The 20,961-nt window shown below is 43.4% G+C and overlaps 1 protein-coding gene across 4 annotated transcripts in view; it reads left to right on the plus strand.

Moving 5' to 3' along the window:
- Window positions 1–20,961, plus strand: part of ANO4 (anoctamin 4) — a 326,447-nt gene that overhangs the window by 236,838 nt on the left and 68,648 nt on the right. For all 4 annotated transcript variants that reach the window (XM_075934238.1, XM_075934244.1, XM_075934250.1 and 1 more), the window contains 3 exons: window positions 13,917–14,023; window positions 16,891–16,946; window positions 19,169–19,290. In XM_075934238.1, coding sequence (XP_075790353.1) covers window positions 13,917–14,023; window positions 16,891–16,946; window positions 19,169–19,290 — 285 coding nt within the window. The remainder of the gene's footprint in view (window positions 1–13,916; window positions 14,024–16,890; window positions 16,947–19,168; window positions 19,291–20,961) is intronic.

Consider the following 20,961-nt stretch of genomic DNA (forward strand, 5'->3'; position numbering starts at 1 on the left):
CACACACCCGGGCAAAAAGTTGGCCTTGCACCACGTCGTGAAAGACAAGGACTACATGATGTTCTCATGTAAAATTCCATGAAGAATGAAAACTAGAAGTTGTTCTTACATTTGGAAGCTGTTCTTACATTAGTACCTGTAGTAACTTTGCTTGAATTCAGGGCCTGAAAGAAAGCTTTGTAAGAGGTCAGAGAGAGAAGAGATTTGAAGTATAAGCAAGCACATTCTTTCTTCCCTGACACAAGTCTTGCTCATCTTTGAGTTTCTAATGTATGCATTTGATCAAATGCTGTTTTAGGTTCATTAATGTGCCCATTGTTGCTTGACACAACATTTATATCATTGTATGCTTTGAAGCTTTTTTCCCAGTACACCTGACTTTATTTTTTCCCCTTGCTCTTTATTTAATCTTATGTTTTAACTTGTTGTCAATGTAATACTGAGTCAACCTGTCCCCCTTTCTGCTATGCGTGCTGTGGCCTGAGATTCTTGCACTTCCCCTAGTTCTACCTTCTTTGCCATTCAAGTCGATTCTCTCTCTTTAGGAACTTCCAGGAATTGGATGAGTTGCTACTATTAAATATTCTCTTGGTGAAACATGTGCTGGCTTTTTAATTGTTCTGGGAGTTTCATGCCATGTAGGTGATCAGGTGTTTTAAATGCTTTTAAATAATTTTCTCATTGGCTGTAGAAAACAAGTGTTGACTAATTGGAAGTGTAAAGCTGAAAGAAAATACTCAGTAGTGTAAACTAAAAGACAAGGCTTTGTATACAATTGAATAGTGTAAGATGCTGTCAGATTAAAAATTACAGTGTAATAGCAGGTTTCAGAGGTAGCCACTTTAGTCTGTTTTAGGAAAAGCAGCAAGGAGTCTGGTGGTAGCTTAAACACTAATAATTTTATTATGGCATAAGCTAGTGCTATACTGCGAATACTATAATACTGTGTAATACTAGAACATGCTTCTCACAGGATGGTGCTTTTGGAGATTTTCCTGGATTTAGATCTAATCTCAATGGGAAAATGTAGTGGAATAATTATGCCAGAATAAAAGTCCACATGGGGAGTTATGTTGATATAACTAGCGGTCTAGAATTATACTGGGATATTATGCCAGTAAATTTTCCAAGTTACTTAGCTCACACATTAGATGGCTGTGCACTGGCCAGTACTTCTAGAAGCCCCTGCCCATGACCTAACAATGCACTTTCGTATGTCCACACTGGCAATATGTTGTTTGATAATGTGTTGGAGCCTCTCATGGCACCCACTGGATGCACAGGAGGCTGGAGATGTGTGGAAGGGGAGAGGTGAAATTGATATACTGGGTAAAGAAAAGAACGTGTCAGATTCCAGACTGACTGTTTCAACACCTCCCGGTTTAGCTTAAGGAGGATTCCCAGCTGGTGTGCATGTGGGCTGTAACTCCTTAATGGGAGCTGTTCCCGAATTAGCTGGCTTATAAGATAGGAAGTATTTTGTTTAGCATAGTGCTGAGGCTTCTCCAGGTATCATGATTGTAACACCTAGGATTTGCTGGGGAACCACAAGGGCAAAGAAGAAAGTCTCTGCCCCAGAGAGCTTACATTCTAGGTGCCAGTCAGAATGCAATGCAACAGAAGGACAAAATGGGCATATGTGCTGGGGGAGGAGGTAACATTAAATCAGTATTTAGCAGTAAAGAGGAAGTCTTAGTGCACCTTTTGGCAACTTAAGACTTCTGCTATTCCACTAAACCCTGTTTTATTGTTTCATCCTCCCAACGCATCCCAGCCTATTGGTCTATTTCATTCACTGCTAGGTCTCATGAGGCACCTAAACTGTATACTTCCCGGGCAGGGAGCTCATTGTTGGTACCCAAGAGATAAAAATATTACCTTGTTTATTTTTGGCTGGTTTCTTTATCTGCCAATACCTAGGTTCCAGAATCTGTGATGTCAGTGCTAAAACTGATGATATAATTAACACCTAAAGCAGTGTAAACGGGAAAGGAACTGTACTAATAGTTCTTGACAATGAGGACATTGATGTCAGCTGCTACCGGAGAGACATGGAACCCTGAATTCATATCTTCAGTTAAAAAGATGTACAGTTTCCTAGTAAATGCATTAGTTTATTATTTTTTAGTGGAGTCACGTTCTGTATTTAGGCTATCAGACATTTTCTAAAGAAAGCATTTCAGTTCACTTTTAAATGATGTGGATCATTACCCACCTTTCACAGGAAAGCAAATCCAAAAGTTACTTACAAAATTTCAAGTCTGAGCACTAGAACTACAATTGTTGGTGTACTTCATCCATAAACCACTTTTTAAACTTTTTGTTTGTTTGAATCAAATGACTCCTTGAATTAATTATGTGATGTACGGGAGCAGTTTAGCTAGAGTTCAGTGGATTCTCCATCATTGACAATTTTTAAATTGAGATTGGATGTTTTTCTAAAAGATACATTCTAGGAATTATTTGGAAGAAGTTCTATGGACTGTGTTGTAGAGGCGGTCAGATTAGACAATCACAATGGTCCTTTCTGGTCTTGGAATCTATGAATGCATGAATATGCACTGCAAAGCTGAGGAGGGAGAAGCAAAACAGATTTGGCGAGTTGAGGGGCAAATTTAACACACACACACACACACACACACACACACGCATCACAACATTGATAATGATATGTTCTGAGGTCAGCAATGACCTAGGAAGCAGATCAAAGCTGAATTAATGTTTAATTAGAATATTGTGTGGCATGCTGATATCATACCCTTCCATATCAGACTGTCAATGCTTCAGCTGTCAATGTTGTCAGAATTTAGACCCAGTGTGGCAGTTCACCAGACACACTTTTTAGAAGTCTGGGAAGGAAAAGGGAAACTATTGAAAATAATAGTCTGGCCACTAGGGCCATGCTACATTAGGAAATTATTTTGAAATCACTAAATTTGACTTAACTCCCAATTTAACAAATTCAAACTAGCATGTCCACACTACAGGGAAGCCTTGAAATTAGTCCGAGGCAGGCTCTGTTAATGTGCATGTGCTATCTTGGACTTAAAGCCCCAGGAAGGACTGGGGAGTAATTAGTTTGAATTAGCAGCACTGGAACATCCACACTACTGTTATTTCAAAATAATTATTTTGGAATTAGCGTTACTCCTGATAAAAAGCAGGAGTACGGATTTCAAATTCCGTGGCCCATTATTTCGAAATAACGGGCTTAGTAGTGTGACTGTTCCACTTACAAATTCGACCTGGGTGGGGGGTAATTTCAAAATGAAGTCCTAGTTTAGACCAGTACTAGGTGTTCCTGTCCTCCCATGGCTGTGGCTCATTAAGGATCTTTTTATACAGGCAATAATTTTTCTAAAGGCTGTCGATTTATAGGAATGTTCACTGTACAAGATCTGAAACAACTTTTTCCTTCAGAGATCACAGTAATTCATCATTATTACACTGCATCTTAGTTATGTTGTAAAATGAACAGCAGCTCAGCTGGGAATGGAAACTGTAGTAATTAGCTGTGAATTTCTAACTCTCTACCTCCTCATTAGGAAAATTCTCTGAATTAGTGTATAGAGATTTCAAGCTGAGTGTCAGGATTTGTTTTCCCTTTCCCTTTCTTTCAAAGGAAAACGTGAAAAATAATTCTTCTCCTTGTTAAAGATTTAGCTACCATATAATTGAATAAAACACTAAGATAGTAAATGGAAAATAGTCCCATGAGCGATCATGCCACCTCAAGCCGAGGAGGGCTATTCTAGGACAATGTCAGGATAGATTAAAAAATTTTAGTTATTTGAAGTGTGTATTAGAGGTGTAGGTCTTAGCATATAAAAGAAACAAGGTAGGTGTAGTAATATCTCTTATTGGACCAATTTCTATTAGTGGAAGAGAGAAGTTTTCAGGCTTCACAAAGCTCTTTTTCAGGTTTGGGGAACATAACCAGATTGTCTTAACTCAACACAAGTTGGGAGAGACAGTTAAGCACAAGGAGGTCACACATGCTGTGGACTATTTGAAATGAAGTATGTAATTAAGGATTAGCAGGCAGTGGGGTGTATTACAAATTGTTGCAATAAGCCATAAAACCAGTGACTGTTAAGTCCATATATTTTGGTGTCTGGAATATTTATGACCTTAAGTTCCTAGGCTCATCTTCAGAAGGTGCTATGCAGGTTTATTTTGAGGACAGAGAAGTCAGATATGGAGTGAAAAGTATTCACCTGCGTGCGGGCCCGCTGATGGGGGAAGGAGCAGGCAAAGGGGGCAGTTTCCCCTGGGCCTGGAGTTCAAAGAGACCAGAGGTTCCCGGCTGCCACTGCTGCTACTTTGACAGCGGTGGTAGCCTGAGCCCCGGGCCCTTTAAACTGCTGTCCAGAGTATTGTGCTATGCACTCCGGGCAGATCTGAGGTCTGGGAAGGGGACGCATGCACTGAGTTCATTCAGATGCATAGTGATATTGGGTTTCACCTACATGGGCAATGTGGGGAATTTGATACACTGGTTGGGGTACACCACAGGTTGCTCCTTATAATAAGCCCAATGCAGTTGGGAGGTTGTTTGAAGGCCAGAAGCAGGAATTCAGGAAAGATTTATCTCAGGATGTGATCCCCATCAAGTCTGGGTTGTGTCTGATGACACCCCATATGGATTCCAATATGAATTAGTAGGTAACAACTAAGGGTGCTGGGGCGGGAGGGTTGAGTGGGATTTTTTTCTGTATAGAAGGAGGTTCTCCCAGGCTATCTGGATTACCCATTTCATGATGTTATGTATTTCTCAGTTGGAGTGTATTTATTTACTGAAGGTGTGTGGGTGTGTATCCTACACACTCTCTTCTGTGATAGCTGAGTGCCTGTGGGTGAAGATGAAATGGATGAATTTGGGGATGTGGTTAGGGCAGATTTCTGAAGGCTGTATGTTATCTTGTAGGTTACTGAGGAAGGCAGCAATACTATCGCAATGAGAGATGGTGTACAGAGAGGTGACATCCATGGTGGCAGGAATGGTGTTATAGGGGAAGTTAATGTTGTGAAATATCTTGGAGGAAACTGGTTCCTGTGAGTCCTAATATTCTTTCAGTAAGAGTGTGTGTCCAGACATAATAGGTCTGCCTGGGTTTCCTTGTTTGTGTATTTTAGGAAGCATGCAGAAGGTCACTGGCATAGGTTCATGGAAAGGGGTGCGGGTTGAGGTGGTCGAATTTTTCTTTTAGTTATTTGTGGAAGGATTTGTTGGTATTTTTAAAATTCCTGTGTGGTGAGGAGGGCTTTTGAATTCTGAATTGTAGGTGGTGTCAGAGAGCTCTCTTGGTCTTATTGAAGTAGTCATCATGATTAAGAACTATGATGGTACCCTGTTTGTCTGCTTGTTTGAACACTGATGACTGGATGTCAGAGACTGGATGTCCTCTAGATGGCACCCGGATTGTTGTGGATGTAATGTGTATTGAAGATCTCACAATTTTTCCCCTGAGGAAATTAATGGAACAGTCCTGTGTGTGGTTTCATCTGCTGGGATGTATCTAGTCAGAGTATTCTTTTTTTTTTTTTTTTTTTTTTAATGACTGTCAGTGGGAATGTGATGGTTGTGAAATAATTCCTTGAGATGGAGTTGGTGGAAGGATTATTTTAGTTCTCCATGTTAATATAGAATCAGGTTCTAAGGAGGGTCAGCAGTACTGTCCCTGGAAGAGGTTCTGGTTAGGGGTAGTCTTGATCGATTATGATGTTGGGATGTCGTGTAACTTCTATCTGGTATCATGGCTTCTCCTAGAGATGGTATTCTGTTGGTTGTAGAGGTGTTGTACTTGGATTCAGTTTTTGTTTTGCTGTCAGATGACTGTCAGCAAGTGGCTGGTTCTTTGTTTTGTTTTGATAAGTGTTTTGGGTTTCTGGCATGTTCTGCCAGATAGATTTCCTGATTTTTTTTTTCCTTCCGGTGTGTGAGGGAATATGATGATTTCTTGTCTGAGGCGGTCTAGAATATATAAGGTGCAGGAGGTTGTCAGCTTTTCAGAGATTCTTTTCCAGAGCTGTTCAGCATCATTGGAGTCGTATGTAGAGGACAGAGGGTTCTAAATGGTGAATTCTCTGGGGAGGATGTTTTGTTTCTTGCATTTGATCAGGAAATAGATATTGGTGTTCAGTCTGGCTTCCTTCTTTGTGTTGTGAAGTGTCCATTTTAAACAGCAATATTCAGTATCTTCCATGGATGTTTGCAATGTTGTTGTGGCCATGTTGATCCCAAGGTACGAAAGAGAGAAGGTAGATGAAGTAATATATTTTATTGGACCAACTTCTGTTAGGGTTTGGGACAAGCCTTCAAGCTTCACAGAGCTATCTCATACCTGGCTGGATGACAGTTCAGTGGTGTTTGCATATTGTGTATCAGAGCTGGTGGTGTCAGTACAACTAATGCCTCCCATGCCAGCAGGAGCTGTAATTGAATGTGGTTTGACAGAATTTCTATTGGGGGTCACGGGAACAATTTGTACTGTGGCATGCTGAGAATCAGTGAACCAAACTGTAAACCAGGGCTGAGCAAACTATGGCTGGTGTTCCGCATCTGGCTCATAGGGTCTTTTAATCTAGTCCTTGATCTCCTGCTGGGAAGCAGGGTCAGGCGCTTAGCCTGTTCTGATGCTCCAGCTGGGAAATGGGATCCATGGCTTGCCTAGACCTGCTCCACATGGCTCCTGGATGCAGGGGCAGCCAGGGAGCTCTGTGTGCTGCTCCTGCCCAGATAACTGGCTCTGTAGCTCCCCTTCGCTGGGAACCATGGCCAATAGGAGCTGCACAGGTTGCCTGAAGATGGGGTAGCATGTAGAGCCATGTGGCCCCACTTCCATGAGGGAGCCAAATGGGGGACAGGCTGTTGCTTCCAAGAGTCATTTCAGATAAGCACCATCTGGATCCTACACCCGTGTTCCTTCCTCCACCCTCCGTGTCCCAACAGACTGCCCTCAGCTCTGATCCTCCAAACCCTTTGCTCTCAACACGGAGAACCCTCCTGAAACTCAAGCCACTTATCCCCTGCTCCCTCCAATCGGAGCCCTCAACCCTCACATGCATCCTACCCTAGCCAAGAGCTGCTCCTGCCCTCCGAACTCCTCAGTCCCAGCCTGGAGCACCCTCCTGCACCTTGGACTCCTCTTTTCTGGCCCCATCCCAGAGCCTGCATCCTCAGCTGGTACCCTCAACCCCTCCTGTACCCAAGTGTCAAATTTTGTGAGCGTTCATGGCCTTCCATACAATTTCCATACCAAGATATAGCCTTAAGGCCAAAAAAGATTACCCACCCCTGCTATAAAAGTCTATATATGATGGAAACTACTTCACATTTAATTCCAGCATGTTTGATTGCTGTGACAAGTTCCTTGCCTTTTTTTGGGCAGTGGGCATTCTGTAGTTACATCTGGTGAGGCCTTTGTATTTGATGATAGGGCACATTCTCACTGTAGGGTCCGAATTGTGTTAAATTTTAATCGTGCGGCATGGTGTGCATTGCTTTGTCCTACCATCTCGCTTAAACCATAGGAGGAGAGCAGGGCACTAGGATTCAAAATCCCTCTTGTCATTTGTTTGGGCAGCCATCTTTTCTTCCTCCTGGCTTTTTATAAGGTTGATCCCATTTCCCCCTGGGATGTTCCTGTTCAAAATCTTTGTGCACCCGAAGCTGTAAACACTGCTTAATCATTTCACTGAATCCTTTCCAGTTCTTGCAATTTTAATAAGCTGATAAACTGTACAGAAGCAGCAGATTTCCCTGAAAACAGATAAACCACATCTCTGGTGAATGTTCCTGGACAAACCAATTTAAAGTCACAAGGGAGAGGGAGCCTTATTACTTTCAAGATGTGCTGCTGCACCTATGATACTTTGCAGTGATGTGCCTGCTTTGAAATAGGTAAAGAAATGAACGGATCCCCAAAAATAATCCAGCCCCATTCTGCCCACAGCTGGGAGTTGTCAAAGGGGACATTTTCTTATAGATAAATGTATATAGCCTCTATTATGTCATATTCTGCACAAAACGGAAATGCATAGATGGAAGCAATGATATACCCACTTGGAAATGGGAAAATACGTTGCGTATTGAAATTCTCACTTTACACTTATAGAGCAGTGGTTCTTAACCTTACTGCACCCCTTTGGTTCTCAAAATATGTTCTCACACCCCTTATTAAAAATCATTGAAGTAGGTCAGTTTTAAACCTAAGTTCTAGCATAAAAATCTGGCATGTCTCGCACCCCCAGAAATGGCATCTTGCACAACCAAGGGGTGCGTGCACGCCAGGTTAAGAACCACTGTTATAGAGTTATGTTGCTTATGATGATAATATTTCTGCCTCTGCTGGTTCAGTAGTAAGGGCTTCCGTTGCCACACCCCAAAAGTAATTGCAAGAAACTAGTTAGTCGGGGGTATATTTTCAGGGATAGTGGAGGGAAAGCTCTTTCCCCATAATAAGGAAAATCTTGCCCCCTTTCTATACAGCTTCCATAGCTCTTATGATTACTAACGCTCAGCCTAAGTGCTGAATATCTGCAACTTCTATTGCATTTAACAGGAACTGTGGGTGTTCAGCTTCTCCTAGGTTCAGGCCATCTGACTAGAACTTCTAGCCCTTAACTACTAATAGAACAGCCATGCGCCACCCCCAAATGGCCCTTGCCCATTTTCTTGCCCTCCCCCGGTTTCCTTGTGCTTACCAGGTTGGAGCCGCGGGGTTTTAAAAATGGCACCCAAGATGGCAGTCATCTTAAAGGGGCAGCCTCCTTTTTACAATTTTTGGGTTTTTTTTTTTTTTTTTGCTTGACAATTCTGGTGCAGCTCTCCACATTTTTTCTGCTGCTGTTTTGGCTCTCTTTGTTAAATGGGTTTGCCACCCCTGTAATAGAATGTTTTAGATTCCACTCTTGTTAGAATCAGTGGTTTGACTTGGACACCTGTGTGACAGAGCGCTTGCCCTGCACTGGCCCCTTTAAGACCAAGACTCAGGCCCTGAGCCAGGGCGGGAATAGAGAGACCAGCTGAAGCTGTTGGGCTAATGAGAGCCCAGCTGTCAGCTACACAGAAAAGCCGGTTGGCTTGGAAAAGCCCAGCTGAAGCCATTAGGGCGAGTGAGAGCCCAGCTGCCAGCTATAAATAGGGAAGCACAGTTTGCTTAGGGAGGGCCAGTGGAGAGCTGACTGCAGAGGAAGCAGGAGCTTCTTGGAGGGAGACAAGCTGGGGACAGCCAGCAACAGCTGGAAGAGGGTCAGCCAAGACTCCCCCTGGCTAGGGGCTGGAGACAAAGCCCCTGGTTTGCGGGCGGATCATGAGGCTGACTAAGTAAGTAGAGCAGTTGAGACAAAATGCCAATGATGAGCAACCCATACAGACTGTAACTTGCCCTGAGACGGGCTAGATGAGGACAGTCAGGGGGCACTGATGCATGGTAGGGGGCTTGCACCCTGACAACCTGATACTTGGCGTGCCATGCCAAAGAAGAGCTGGCAAATGTAAGCACTACAACTCGGCCTCCAGGTCATGGGGTGATTAAATTTTAAATTGTCTCTTTGTTAATGGAAGATTTCCTGCCCTTTGTTTCCTCAAGTAAGTTTAAAACTAAAAAGGGACACAATCTGCTCCCAGGCATAGGCACAGAACGTCTATTGAGAGAGTTAAACACACTCATATGACAGCAGAATTTGGCCCCAAAGTATTTGTATGATGGAAGTTTACAACCTGAAAAATTCCCCAGATAGATTTTATCAAAAGGAATTAATCGGGTCTTTTGTTCTTCATTGCCTTTGCATAGTTTGCTATCATTCTTTAGATGACAGTTTGTGTTATTGCCTTTATTCTGCCTTGTTAGCTGTGGCAAGATAGTTTTTCTCCAGTTTGAAGCCTAATTAAGGAAGCTACCAACTTCATTTCAAAGCAATTAACCTTCTTTTGTGGCATATAGTGTAACAAACACAAGAGCAAAACATTTCAGCTATATGACATTTTCAAAAATGAGCTATAATTAAGGACTGAACCTGGAATCTTTGCTCATCTGGGTAGTCTTGTTAGCATCAGTTGGAGCCTGTATATGAGCAAGGACTGCACATGGCGTATGGTATGGGTTGTAGGCTCAAGCTAATGGATTGAAGCTCTATGGGGAAGAAACCTTGTTTTATGCTCCAGGCATGTCTGTAAAGTGCCTAGCACACTACACATACTGTTAATTTTTAAATATACATGTTCTACTATACATGAGCTAATCAGTTTGCTAAAATAAGTGACTCAAAGATTTATCCAAACATACCCTAAAGGTTTCCTAAAGATAAAAATGATTATTTTTGTTTAATAATCATAGTCCAAATTTCAGGAACAGAAGTACTGAACAAAAACTGTTCCCTAGGCAAGGAAAATGCACAAACCTCTTTGTTGTCTTATCTGGTTAACGGGTAGAATGAACCCAGATAAGGAATGTTAGCTGCTGAGTGAGTATGTCTCAAAAGCAGCTGTGAGAGTCACTTGTATTTACTGCTACCCAGAAAGGGAGACCTTGGGGAGGGAAGTCAGGTGGACATCAACTGAAAGAATTGGAAAAAAAATGCTGAAATATTTTTTTTAAAAGCCAAATCTGCTTTATACATGTCTTTGAGTTTATGCCTGTTATAGAACATGACAAGTTAGCTGTGGCAGGATGCCAGAGTTTAGGATGATACTGCAGTCAGAAGCAGAATGATTCTGCTGACTCATGGTGGTTTATGCTTGAAGCCAGATCCGGTAGGGATCACTAGCTCCAATCTAGGCTGTAAAGGGTTTATGTATCCCTTAGAAGAGGGGCAGAAAGAGCTGCCATCTGAGGTCAGGAAGGAGAAATAATCTTGGGTTGAGACTGAAGTTTCTTAGATCATTTGACAATAAATGCAAACCCAAGGAAGTGGTAAACTTCAACAATAAGAGCTGCAAAAGCAACAAGGAATCCTGTGGCACCTTATAGACTAACAGATTTATTGGAGCATAAGCTTACATGGGCAGAGACCCACTTCATCAGATGCATGTAGTGGAAATTTCTGAGGCAGCTATAAATATACAGGCATAAGAAAAGAGTACCAATCAAGAGTAAGGCTAAAGATAATGAGGTCAATTCAGTCAGGGAGGATGAGGCCCACTTCTAGCAGCTGATGTGGATGTGTGAAAACCAAGAGAGGAGAAACTGCTTTTGTAGTTGTCTAGCCATTCACAGTCTTTGTTTAATCCTAAAGTGATTGTGTCAAATTTGCAGATCAAGTGTAGCTCTGCAGTTTCTCTTTGAAGTCTGTTCTTGAAGTTTTTTTGTTGCAGGATGGCTACCTGTAAACCTGCTACTGTGTGTCCAGGAAGATTGAAGTGTTCTCCTACAGGTCTTTGCCCACGAAAGCTTATGCTCCAATAAATCTGTTAGTCTATAAGGTGCCACAGGACTCCTTGTCGCTTTTGCAGATTCAAACTAACATGGCTACCCCTGTAATAAGAGTTGCTTATCTTCACTGCTCCTGTGGTTTGAGCTATAGCACTAAAAATAGCATTGTAGAAGTTACAGCTCAGGCTGGAGCTCTGGCTCTCATGCCCATCCCCATCCCTAGCCCCAGCCTGAAGGTTTTAGCTGTTTTTTAGCTCTGTATTATGAGCCCAACTGGTCTGTGGATTCAGGCTCTGAGATTCACAGCTGCTGGTTTTAAAATGCATTTGGCCTGCTCACTCATGCTAGGAGTTAAATTGAGGGTAAATAACTCTGTAGCGAAGACATATCCTTTCCAGTTCCAAAACCTGTGTGAAGATATGTGCGCACTTATGGTGTGGAAAGAGCAGTGTAAGAACTTTCCCTATTCTTAGATCACATTATGTTGTGGAAGATAGAAAGGAAATTTTGTTTTGGTGGTTCCATTTGGATACGAACCCAAAAATGTAGCTGCGTGTCCCAACCTCTCAGAATGAGATCTTACACAAGCTTTCTCAGGAGATTTCAGGACTCTTTGTTTTTGTTGGGACAAGCAGTACTGTGAGGCCAGCTTTTTTCATGATGTTCTAACATTTCTGCTTCTGGTCCCCATTGAAGGAACAAAGAGACTACTGCCCAGCATAGCAGGGCTTAAAGAAAGCTTGTGAGTTAAGCTAGTCTACCCCATATCCCAACTGTGGGAAAACTAGACTAGCAGGGCTATGCCCCAAACTAGCTCCTGTAGCCTGACAGCTGGGAAGACTCAGGACCTGAGGGAAAAGGAGAGGTCAGGTTCCATTACAGCCCTGACCTGGGGATGGGCAATAATGACCTGTGGGTCAGATGCAGTTCATCTTAGTTAGTCACCGGCGGGTCGCCAGATGCTTTATTTGCCTGCACATCCACTGGTCCACGGCCACACACAGCTCCCATTGGCTGTGGCTTGCTATTTCTGGCCAATGGGAGCTGTTGGACGTAGTGACCCAGCCTGCGCCATTTCCCACAGCTCCCATTAGCTGGCAACAGCAAACAGGAGTTCCGAGCAGTCATACCTGTGATTGCGCAGGTAAAAAAAGTGTTGGGCGGCCTGCAAGGGGCTAACCCTGGTGAACTGCATCCAGGCCACTTATTGGCCACCGCTGCCTTAACCAATGATCTAGCCACAAGGCTGCCTGGCCACCGAAGGCCCAATCACAGTCCCAAGCAGAACCTGAAAGTAAAAAAGGACAAGTGAATAAAAATGAAATATAATGGAGGGCAAAATTAACCAGACTTCTTTTGATTTTGGTTCAATTCAACTTGAGGAGAAAAGATCAGGGAGAGTCTCTGTACTCTGATAATTTTCTCCCATCCCTATAAACTAGTGCTGTAGTTGTACAGTGTGGGAGAGAAAGGAATAGTGCAGTTTGCTCAGGATACAAAAGAGGGGAAGAGGCATGAGTACCATTAAAGGAAGAATGGAAAAATATCAAAAACTGCTGTTAGCTCCGTAAAAGGCAAAAAGGGCAGGCAGTATTAAGTCATGCCTAAAGAAATTCCACAGAAATAAATCTCACATTAGTGAGATTGCTAGCTGAGGGAAAGTTAATAGCACTCCAGTACTGAAAAAGCAAACAGATTTCCCTCCCCATCAATGAAGTGAAGTAAGTCAGAAACACCACATGTGGGGGCTGGACTTATACACATTCAACTGCTGGTAGAAACGCAAATGAGGTAGGGTAGGGAAAAAAAGATAATTTTAAAAGCCAGGTCTAGTCATGCTATAAGAGCATTAAATGGGATCTGATGAATATCCTACGTGAAATACTGCCTCTGTTGAAGGCAGTGTGAGTTTAGGAATTGCCTTCAGTGGGGCCAGGATTTCATCGACTGTATATTGTTAAATAAGTTGAAAGTAAAGTGTTGAATTTTTTTGTTAAGGTGGCAGCAAACACCACAAAGGGAAATACCTGATGCCAAACATAGGAAACTTCTATAAACAGAGATTCAGGCTGGTGTACTACTCCACATCTGACAAAGTGGTTTTGACCCACAAAAGCTTATGCCCAAATAAATCTGTTGGTCTTTAAAGTGCCACGGGACTCCTTGTTAATCTGATCTGTGTCTTGTAGAGCAGCACTTTTAAATCTCATTTCTTTGCAAATGGCGTGCCTGCATTATGCAATTTTTAAACATTTTTAAACTTAAGACTTGTGAAAGTAAATGACTAAGTAGCAAGATCTTCTGCAAACATGTTCTCTTTAGTCTTGTCTTAAAACCCCCATAAAGAGCAGAAATTTCCTATTGTGCTGAACTGAATCATTGTCTCAGTTCCTTTATCATGTATTCCTTGTACTTCACTCATTTGCTGTAGATTCTTTATGTTCTGTAAAAATTAATAAAACTTAACGTTTATTTCAAATTATATTTATACTTGAAGTATTGTATTTATTCATGAGCCAATCTTGTTTGCTTTTTATTTAGCTTCATCATACACAACAAAGACACTTTCTTCAACAATGCTACAAGAAGTAGAATAGTACATCATATTTTACAAAGAGTGAAATACGAAGAAGGGAAAAACAAAATTGGTAAGTGCTCAACAAGATGCTTTTTAATTTGGTGTAAATATCAATAAAGCCTGAGCATGCTCATAGGTCAGCTTTGGTTTTTTTTTTAAAATCTCTTCTCTTGGTACATAGCTCAGAAATGTCCATGGCAGTAACTTTTCCTTGGTATGCTCAGTCATTTTGAAGATGAGACAATAAAATGCCGGGCTGCTTTTCCATGAAAGACTGATACAAGGTAAACAAGAGACATGCAAGGCCCATTCCAAAATGAAAACTTGCCACTCTCCTTGGACCAAAGCATGGAGGAGCTAGGAGGGATGGGGAAACTCATGCAGCCCCTAGTTTCAGACTCCAACAATCCTCCATGAATCCCTGTTCTGTTCCTTTGCACACTGAGGTCATGGAGGTTATTGCAGTTCCCCGCTTCCTTTCCATAGGGGGAGAGGGAGACAAGATTAGTGGAGAACTCAGTTTCCTCAGCATAAAATGGTGTCTTGACACAGGTATGGGTTTGCTTCCCACCCCCCTTCTTTGGCTGCCATGAGGAAGAATGTTCTTCATTCCTGTAGACCTTTGTGCTGCTCCTGGCACACGCCGTGTCCGAACTCTCAGCTGGGTGAGCCTTGCTGGGGTAGCAAAGCCCATTCAGTTTCCAAGCTGTCAACAAGCTAGGGAGGAACCTTTTTCTTCCTGTTCCCAGAATTAGGGAAGCACCACACATGCTCTGTCTCCCTGACACCATCCTCAGCACTGTGGTTGGAATCAGATCCCTCCTCCATTAGTAATGGGAAGAGTTGGGGGGCTGCAAATGCCACCTGCAGTCACTGCCTGGACCACTGTGTTCTCTTATTTACCTCAGGATCCCAGTTTCTAGCTCTCCATTCATGGCCCCACCACTGTAGTATCAGTATCTTCTGTGTAGGCATTGGAAGTGTGGGAACCTAGCCAGGCTAAACAGCTCTGATGAGCTTCACACAGTACAGGTAGTCCCCGGGTTACGTACAAGATAAGAACAAACCTACAGTCCCTAAGTTGAATCTGTATGTAAGTCGGAACTGGCATCAGCCGCTGCTGAAACTGATCAGTTTCAACAGCGGCTGAATCGGGACACCAGTTCCACTTACATACAGATTCAACTTAAGAATCCCAGGCGTCCCCAAGTCAGCTGCTGCTGAAACTGATCAGCAGCTGATTCCAGGAAGCCCAGGGCAGAGCAACTCTGCCTCAGGCTTCCTGTAGTCAACTGCTGGTCAGTTTCAGCAGCGGCTGACTTGGGGATGCCTGGGGCAGAGCAGCTGGGGTGCTGCCGGGTTGGTCCAGTAGCACCAAGGAGCGGTGCTGCAGGACCAACCGGTAGTGCCCCACCTGCTCTACTACAGGCCCCCGGCTTTGCTCCATGTCTCCCTGGTCTGCTGGGGGGGCACTAGCTGCGTCCCCCCCCCCCCCCCCCAGCAGACCAGGGAGACAGGGAGCAGCTTTTCTCGCCCCGGAGGAGGCGGGCGGCGGGACCAGGCGTCCTGCCGCTCCAGTCCTCTGGGGTGAGAAATCCCCGTTTGTAACTGCGGATCCGACATAAGTCGGATCCGCGTAACTCGTGGACTGCCTGTAGATGCACCAGGGACCAAGATCTGACCCATAGCAGAGATCAGCAAAACAGTACAAGCAAAAATGATATTTATGGTAAACCAATGCTTCTCTCAGAAGTAAACATGTTTGTCTGTATCTGCAAAAACAACAAGGAGTCCTGTGGCAGCTTAAAGACTAACAGATTTATTTGGGTATAAGCTTTCATGAGTAAACACCACTCTGGCAGATGATTCTCACTGTAGTCATCTTATAAGATTTTCTCAGCAGATTATGAATAGGATATGGAGTCTTTTGCCTCTGGGTCACTAGTTTGAACATCCCCAAAGTTACCAGCAAATACTGTACTGTCGAATAGCTGTGTAGTGACCTTTCAGTAACTTTCCAAGTAAAGTCATCTAAAGCTCAGCTGGCACCAACTACTTCACGTCAGTTTTGTCTGAGAGGCCAAAGCTTTAATGGACAGAGAATGAACTGTCATTCCCTTTGGGTCAGAAGTGGGGTATGTTGTTGGGTTTCATGCTGCTACTACCTGCCTTGTGGCTGTGCTGTCCATAGATAGCTTCAATCTTCTCAGGGGTGGGGAATATTTTTTTGGGTCGGGGGCTGCTGACCACCAGGCTAATAGATTTTGTGTGCTCCAGCCCCATGGTGGGATAGTGGGGATGGAGTGCCAGTGCAGACTCCACAATGCTGGGGGGGGGGGACCCCAGCCTCAGAGGTCGGATCCAGGCAAGCCAGGGACCATATGTTCCCCACCCCTGCTCTAGGCCATTGATCCAACAGCTTTCAAAGCATTAAGTTAAATATATGTAATGATAGTTTTCAAATAGCAATCAAGGTTTTCATTGGTTAGTTACACTACAGTACAAAAATTCAAACCTTTTGTCTGAAATGTGCAGACTGCCAAGAAATGTGGCATCTCATCTAAACAAAGGTTCCAAATATATCCTCACACAGGCTTTCTTATATGATTATTAGACCAAAATATTTGGGGTGAAAGTCAGCCCCAGTGTAGCTCCTTTGGCTTCATTGCAGTAAAACTCCCCGTCAAAGCCTTAAATTCAAAGCACGACAAGTTGCAAGTTGTGAATAGTAAGATGAAATATGGTAGCAAGTACCTGAATGTTGTATTTGTATGTGCTCCACGGATAACCCTACGGAAAGTCTTTACTTGTGCCTTTCACTGCACTTCATTTACCAATTTCTCGTGAAAATGTATTTTGCCCTCGTCATTTTACAGTTATTTTATCCCTCCTCCCCTGCTCCCTGCTTAAAATTAACTTAATATTTTTGGCTTTTAGGTCTGAATCGATTGCTTACTAATGGCTCCTATGAAGCTGCATTTCCTCTTCATGAGGTACTTTTCTAACATTTCTTTGTGGCTCTTAATTCAACTTTAATACCAATGTCGGTGAACCTGAATCTCCTCCTTTTCTAGTTTTACACCATTGCAGGGGTGGCCAACCAGCGGCTCTTCAAAGGAAAAATTGCAGCTCCCGCACCCGCAGCTCGGCTCCCGCACTCACGGCTGTTCTGCTTTCCCCTGCTCTGACCTTTTTTCCTTGTCTGGCCAGGGTGCCGCTTAGGGCAACGAGATCTGATGCTGTGGCTGACAGAAGCCCGCTTGGGCCACATGTGGCTCTTAAAGGGGCAGATTTTTTTCTCAACTTTTTTCCCTTGGTTCTTTGTCTGTAATGAGTTGGCCACCCTTGCACTATTGTATCCCTACTGGCTTCTGTGGAGAGTTACTCCTTACTTACACACATGGTGTGAGCATTTTCTTTGCTTTCTTTCATTTAATGATGGCTCTTCCTGAAAATTCTTGTGCTTCGCACTCACATACTGTCCTCCCTTGGTGGCTATGAATAATGTGATAGTAACAATTTGTGTATTACAGGAGTATTCAAACATTTTCATGGTGCGGACCATATCCAAATAGAGAGTGAATCTGAGGGCACCACTTCCCTCCCGTTTGCAATCACATAGCTCATTCCCACTCTTTCACTAGCAATCCCTGTGGCAACTACCAAAATTGTTTTGTATGAAAAAGCAACAGTGGGGGAGGGGAGGTTAATGTGCTTTTTAACTCCTTTGAACACTGTGTAGCACCTAGAAACAAGAGGAGCCAGTATCAGGTCACCAGCTGGCTCTTCACAACACACAATCCGACTGGTTTAATGAATCACTTTGACAGTTACTCTTACATTGTATATTGAAGTGCAAAACTGTTTTTGAACACTTGAGACCACCTTGTAAGCTAATAAAATCTATTAAAACAGAATTGTGCAGAAGCTCACCTATTGCATATTTGTTCTTTTATTGTCCACATTTGGGATGTTAAATATCAGTTAATTGAATAGTCAACTATTCTATAGTCCCTGGGCACTCCCTGTCGGGAGGGAAGTCTGAGCTCCTGGACCTGGCACAAGCCGGATCTGAGCCAGGCTGCCTAACCGCCTGGTTCCTAATACATTTTAAATGCAGAGCCTCAGCAGGAGTAGGTCCTGGACCTGGCACAAGCCGGGACTGAGCTGGGCTGCTGGCCAGCCTGCTAAAAAAAAAAATTCCTGGCAGAGGGTGGGGGGTGGGAGTGCGTGTAGTCTATAGCATTAACCTAAAAGCTTTTGTTTATCAGTTAATTGACTATACTGTTACATCCCTAGTTCACATCACTGAGGCATCTCGTCACCTTGGAACTGTGTATGAGACAATAAAATAGCCTCTTTTGTTTTTAGAAAGCAACAATCTGAATCCTTTACTCCCTTCAGGAGTTTACTCCACCTCTTGATAGCCCCACAACTACTTCTTCTGAAATACTCCCATTATCAGCAGCATGTTAAATAGACCTCTCTCAAAGTGAGCAGCCTCCTTCATAGCTATGGCTAGTATCACTTTGGAGATGGTTATTTCACACACACTAATGGATTATACCTTACAACACCAGTGTGAGGCAAGGGTGGCATAAATGGAAGTGTTGACATGACCAAGATCATGCTATTGAGTTAATGGCAGAATACAGGCAGTGGAACTAAGGATTCCTGATTTCTAGTCTTAGGGTGTGTCTACACAGCAATTGGAAATCTGAGTGCAGCTTGGGTACTCAAACCCATGCTAACTTTAATCTATGCCCACCTGAACTGCCACCACATTTCTCATTTCAGTGTAAACATTGAGAGCCCACCTTTATGTTCTAATTGCACCACACACTATGCTGTGCATGCACCTCCCTTGAATAAAGATTTGATAGTGGGACTTATTAGTTCTTAACCTTTTGCAAGCTGCAACCTGCTTTTCCATATCAGGACTGCTTTGGGAACACCCTCCTAATTACCAGAACGGAAGGACAGGATGGTCATGACCACCTGACATCTGTTTGCAACCTCTGATCTGAATAGCGCCAGTTACCAAATACAGGTCTAAGAGAAATTAACCTGTAAGGCAAACTAGTTCAACCAAACCAATGCTAAACTTGTCTTTCTGTTTTTCTGCAAGGATTTTATATAAACTGTTCAATTAAAACACATTGGAGAGTTCTTAGCAGCGAGTATATTTTGTTTAATATTTAAATTTGTATTTCAGGGAAGCTACCGAAGTAAAAATTCCATAAGAACCCATGGAGCCGAAAACCACAGACATCTGCTTTATGAATGCTGGGCCTCGTGGGGAGTGTGGTATAAATACCAGCCCTTGGATCTTGTTCGGTAAAACTTTTTATGTGCTTTTCAAATGTTGCCCTGTGTGTAGTGGGATACAGAGTGGGCTGTGATGGTAGGGAAATCTAACAGGAATATAAAGAGCTCCGTTAATTCCTCTGAGAAATGAGCCCAAACACTCACCAGCCAGTGGGAGCTGGCACCAGTACATTTAAGGGCACAATTGGATGTTGAGGCCCAGATTATTTTGTGTCTGTGGAAAGATTTATAAGAAGGGGGACCGGAGGAAAGAGAACTGCTTTCCTTGCAGAGTTTCCTGACAACATAACCTGTAATGGGAGGGATTTTAGAAGAGGACAATATCTCCCAACCTTAAGTCCTGGAGAAAGGATCTCCCAGATTTCTGAAGGCAGGAGATATGTGAAAGGGTAGCTATTGATTGTACTACTTCCCCTTCCCCCACAGAACAAGGATTCAATAAGAACCAGCTGCAACTGGCTAGGCCCTACTGCTGTGCTCCAGTACCATCCATAGGAGGATCCCAGAGTAAATAAATACAGTTCACTGCTGGACTAGCTCTCAGCCAGGGTGCTGTAGAAGGCAAAAGGCCACTTGGCCTCCTCCCTACCACTTACCAAGCCTCTTCCACATGGTGCCATAGTGCAGGTGCAGCTGATGGGAAGAAAAAGGGTGACTCTAAGTCATCTTTGTATCCTGGGACTGAGTAGGGCCCGAACTAGCCTCCAGTGCAAATTAGAACAGACACAGCTGCTTTAACTATTGCCAGCTATAATGCCCCTCCTAAGGATCATTTTGATGGTCTGGGATAACGAAGTACATTCTCATAGCACTTGTCACAACAGGATGTATGGAGAGATTTAGTTGCTAGGATACATTTGTAGAATGAAAATACTGAACTAGGGATCAGCCCATGTCAAACATGGGCCTGATTCTGGTCTTGCTTTCATTGCAGTATGTGGAGTTATCACAGTGTAACAGGAGTGTGACAAGAAAGATGCCATTTCTCCATCTCTCAATCAGTGTGTACTGACACAATGGCTGTACTGTGTGTTCCATAAGAATAACGGTTCCCGAGTGGCTTCAGTTTCCTTCCTACATTGCGGAAGTTGAGAGAGTCAGTGGCAGCACCTCTTCTCTCTGCCATGTAATGCTCAGACTAAAACTGAGACCAGCCTCCGTATCAGAAGAAGCTGTTGGCTTGATGCCTAGATCACAAGTGGAGCACTGCCATTTTGCAACTGGCAGGCATAAAGGATTCCAGCAGGGAAAAGACATTGTTGGTCAGGAATGGTTTTCATTTGTGGGGTGGGGCATAATACAAGAGAGCTCATATGAAGGGGTCATAGTTGCTAAGTGAGCCATGCCTTAGACCTCTTTTGGTCCCTACCAACTGCACCCTTCAAGTGACTGGCTTGGCTTCTGCACCTCTCACTGGGTGGAACCCCCACGTAGTTTAATCACTCCCACCTTGGATCTCTGGGCTGTAAACGCCTCCCCTCACCCCCACACAACTTGCTGCTATTTACCAACCATGCTAACCTACCAGGCTAACTGCATTTAGCACCTGTCATCCCTTTTTCTCAGTGAACCCACAACTGATGAAAGTGACTCAAAAACAGCTTCACAAAAAAGTCAGTACTTAATTGCCATAGGAAACATAGCATTTAGAAAAAGGGGTTATCCTAGCAAAGCATCCTA

The sequence above is a fragment of the Pelodiscus sinensis genome, chromosome 1 (assembly GCF_049634645.1).
Source record: "Pelodiscus sinensis isolate JC-2024 chromosome 1, ASM4963464v1, whole genome shotgun sequence".
Classification (NCBI taxonomy): domain Eukaryota; kingdom Metazoa; phylum Chordata; order Testudines; family Trionychidae; genus Pelodiscus; species Pelodiscus sinensis.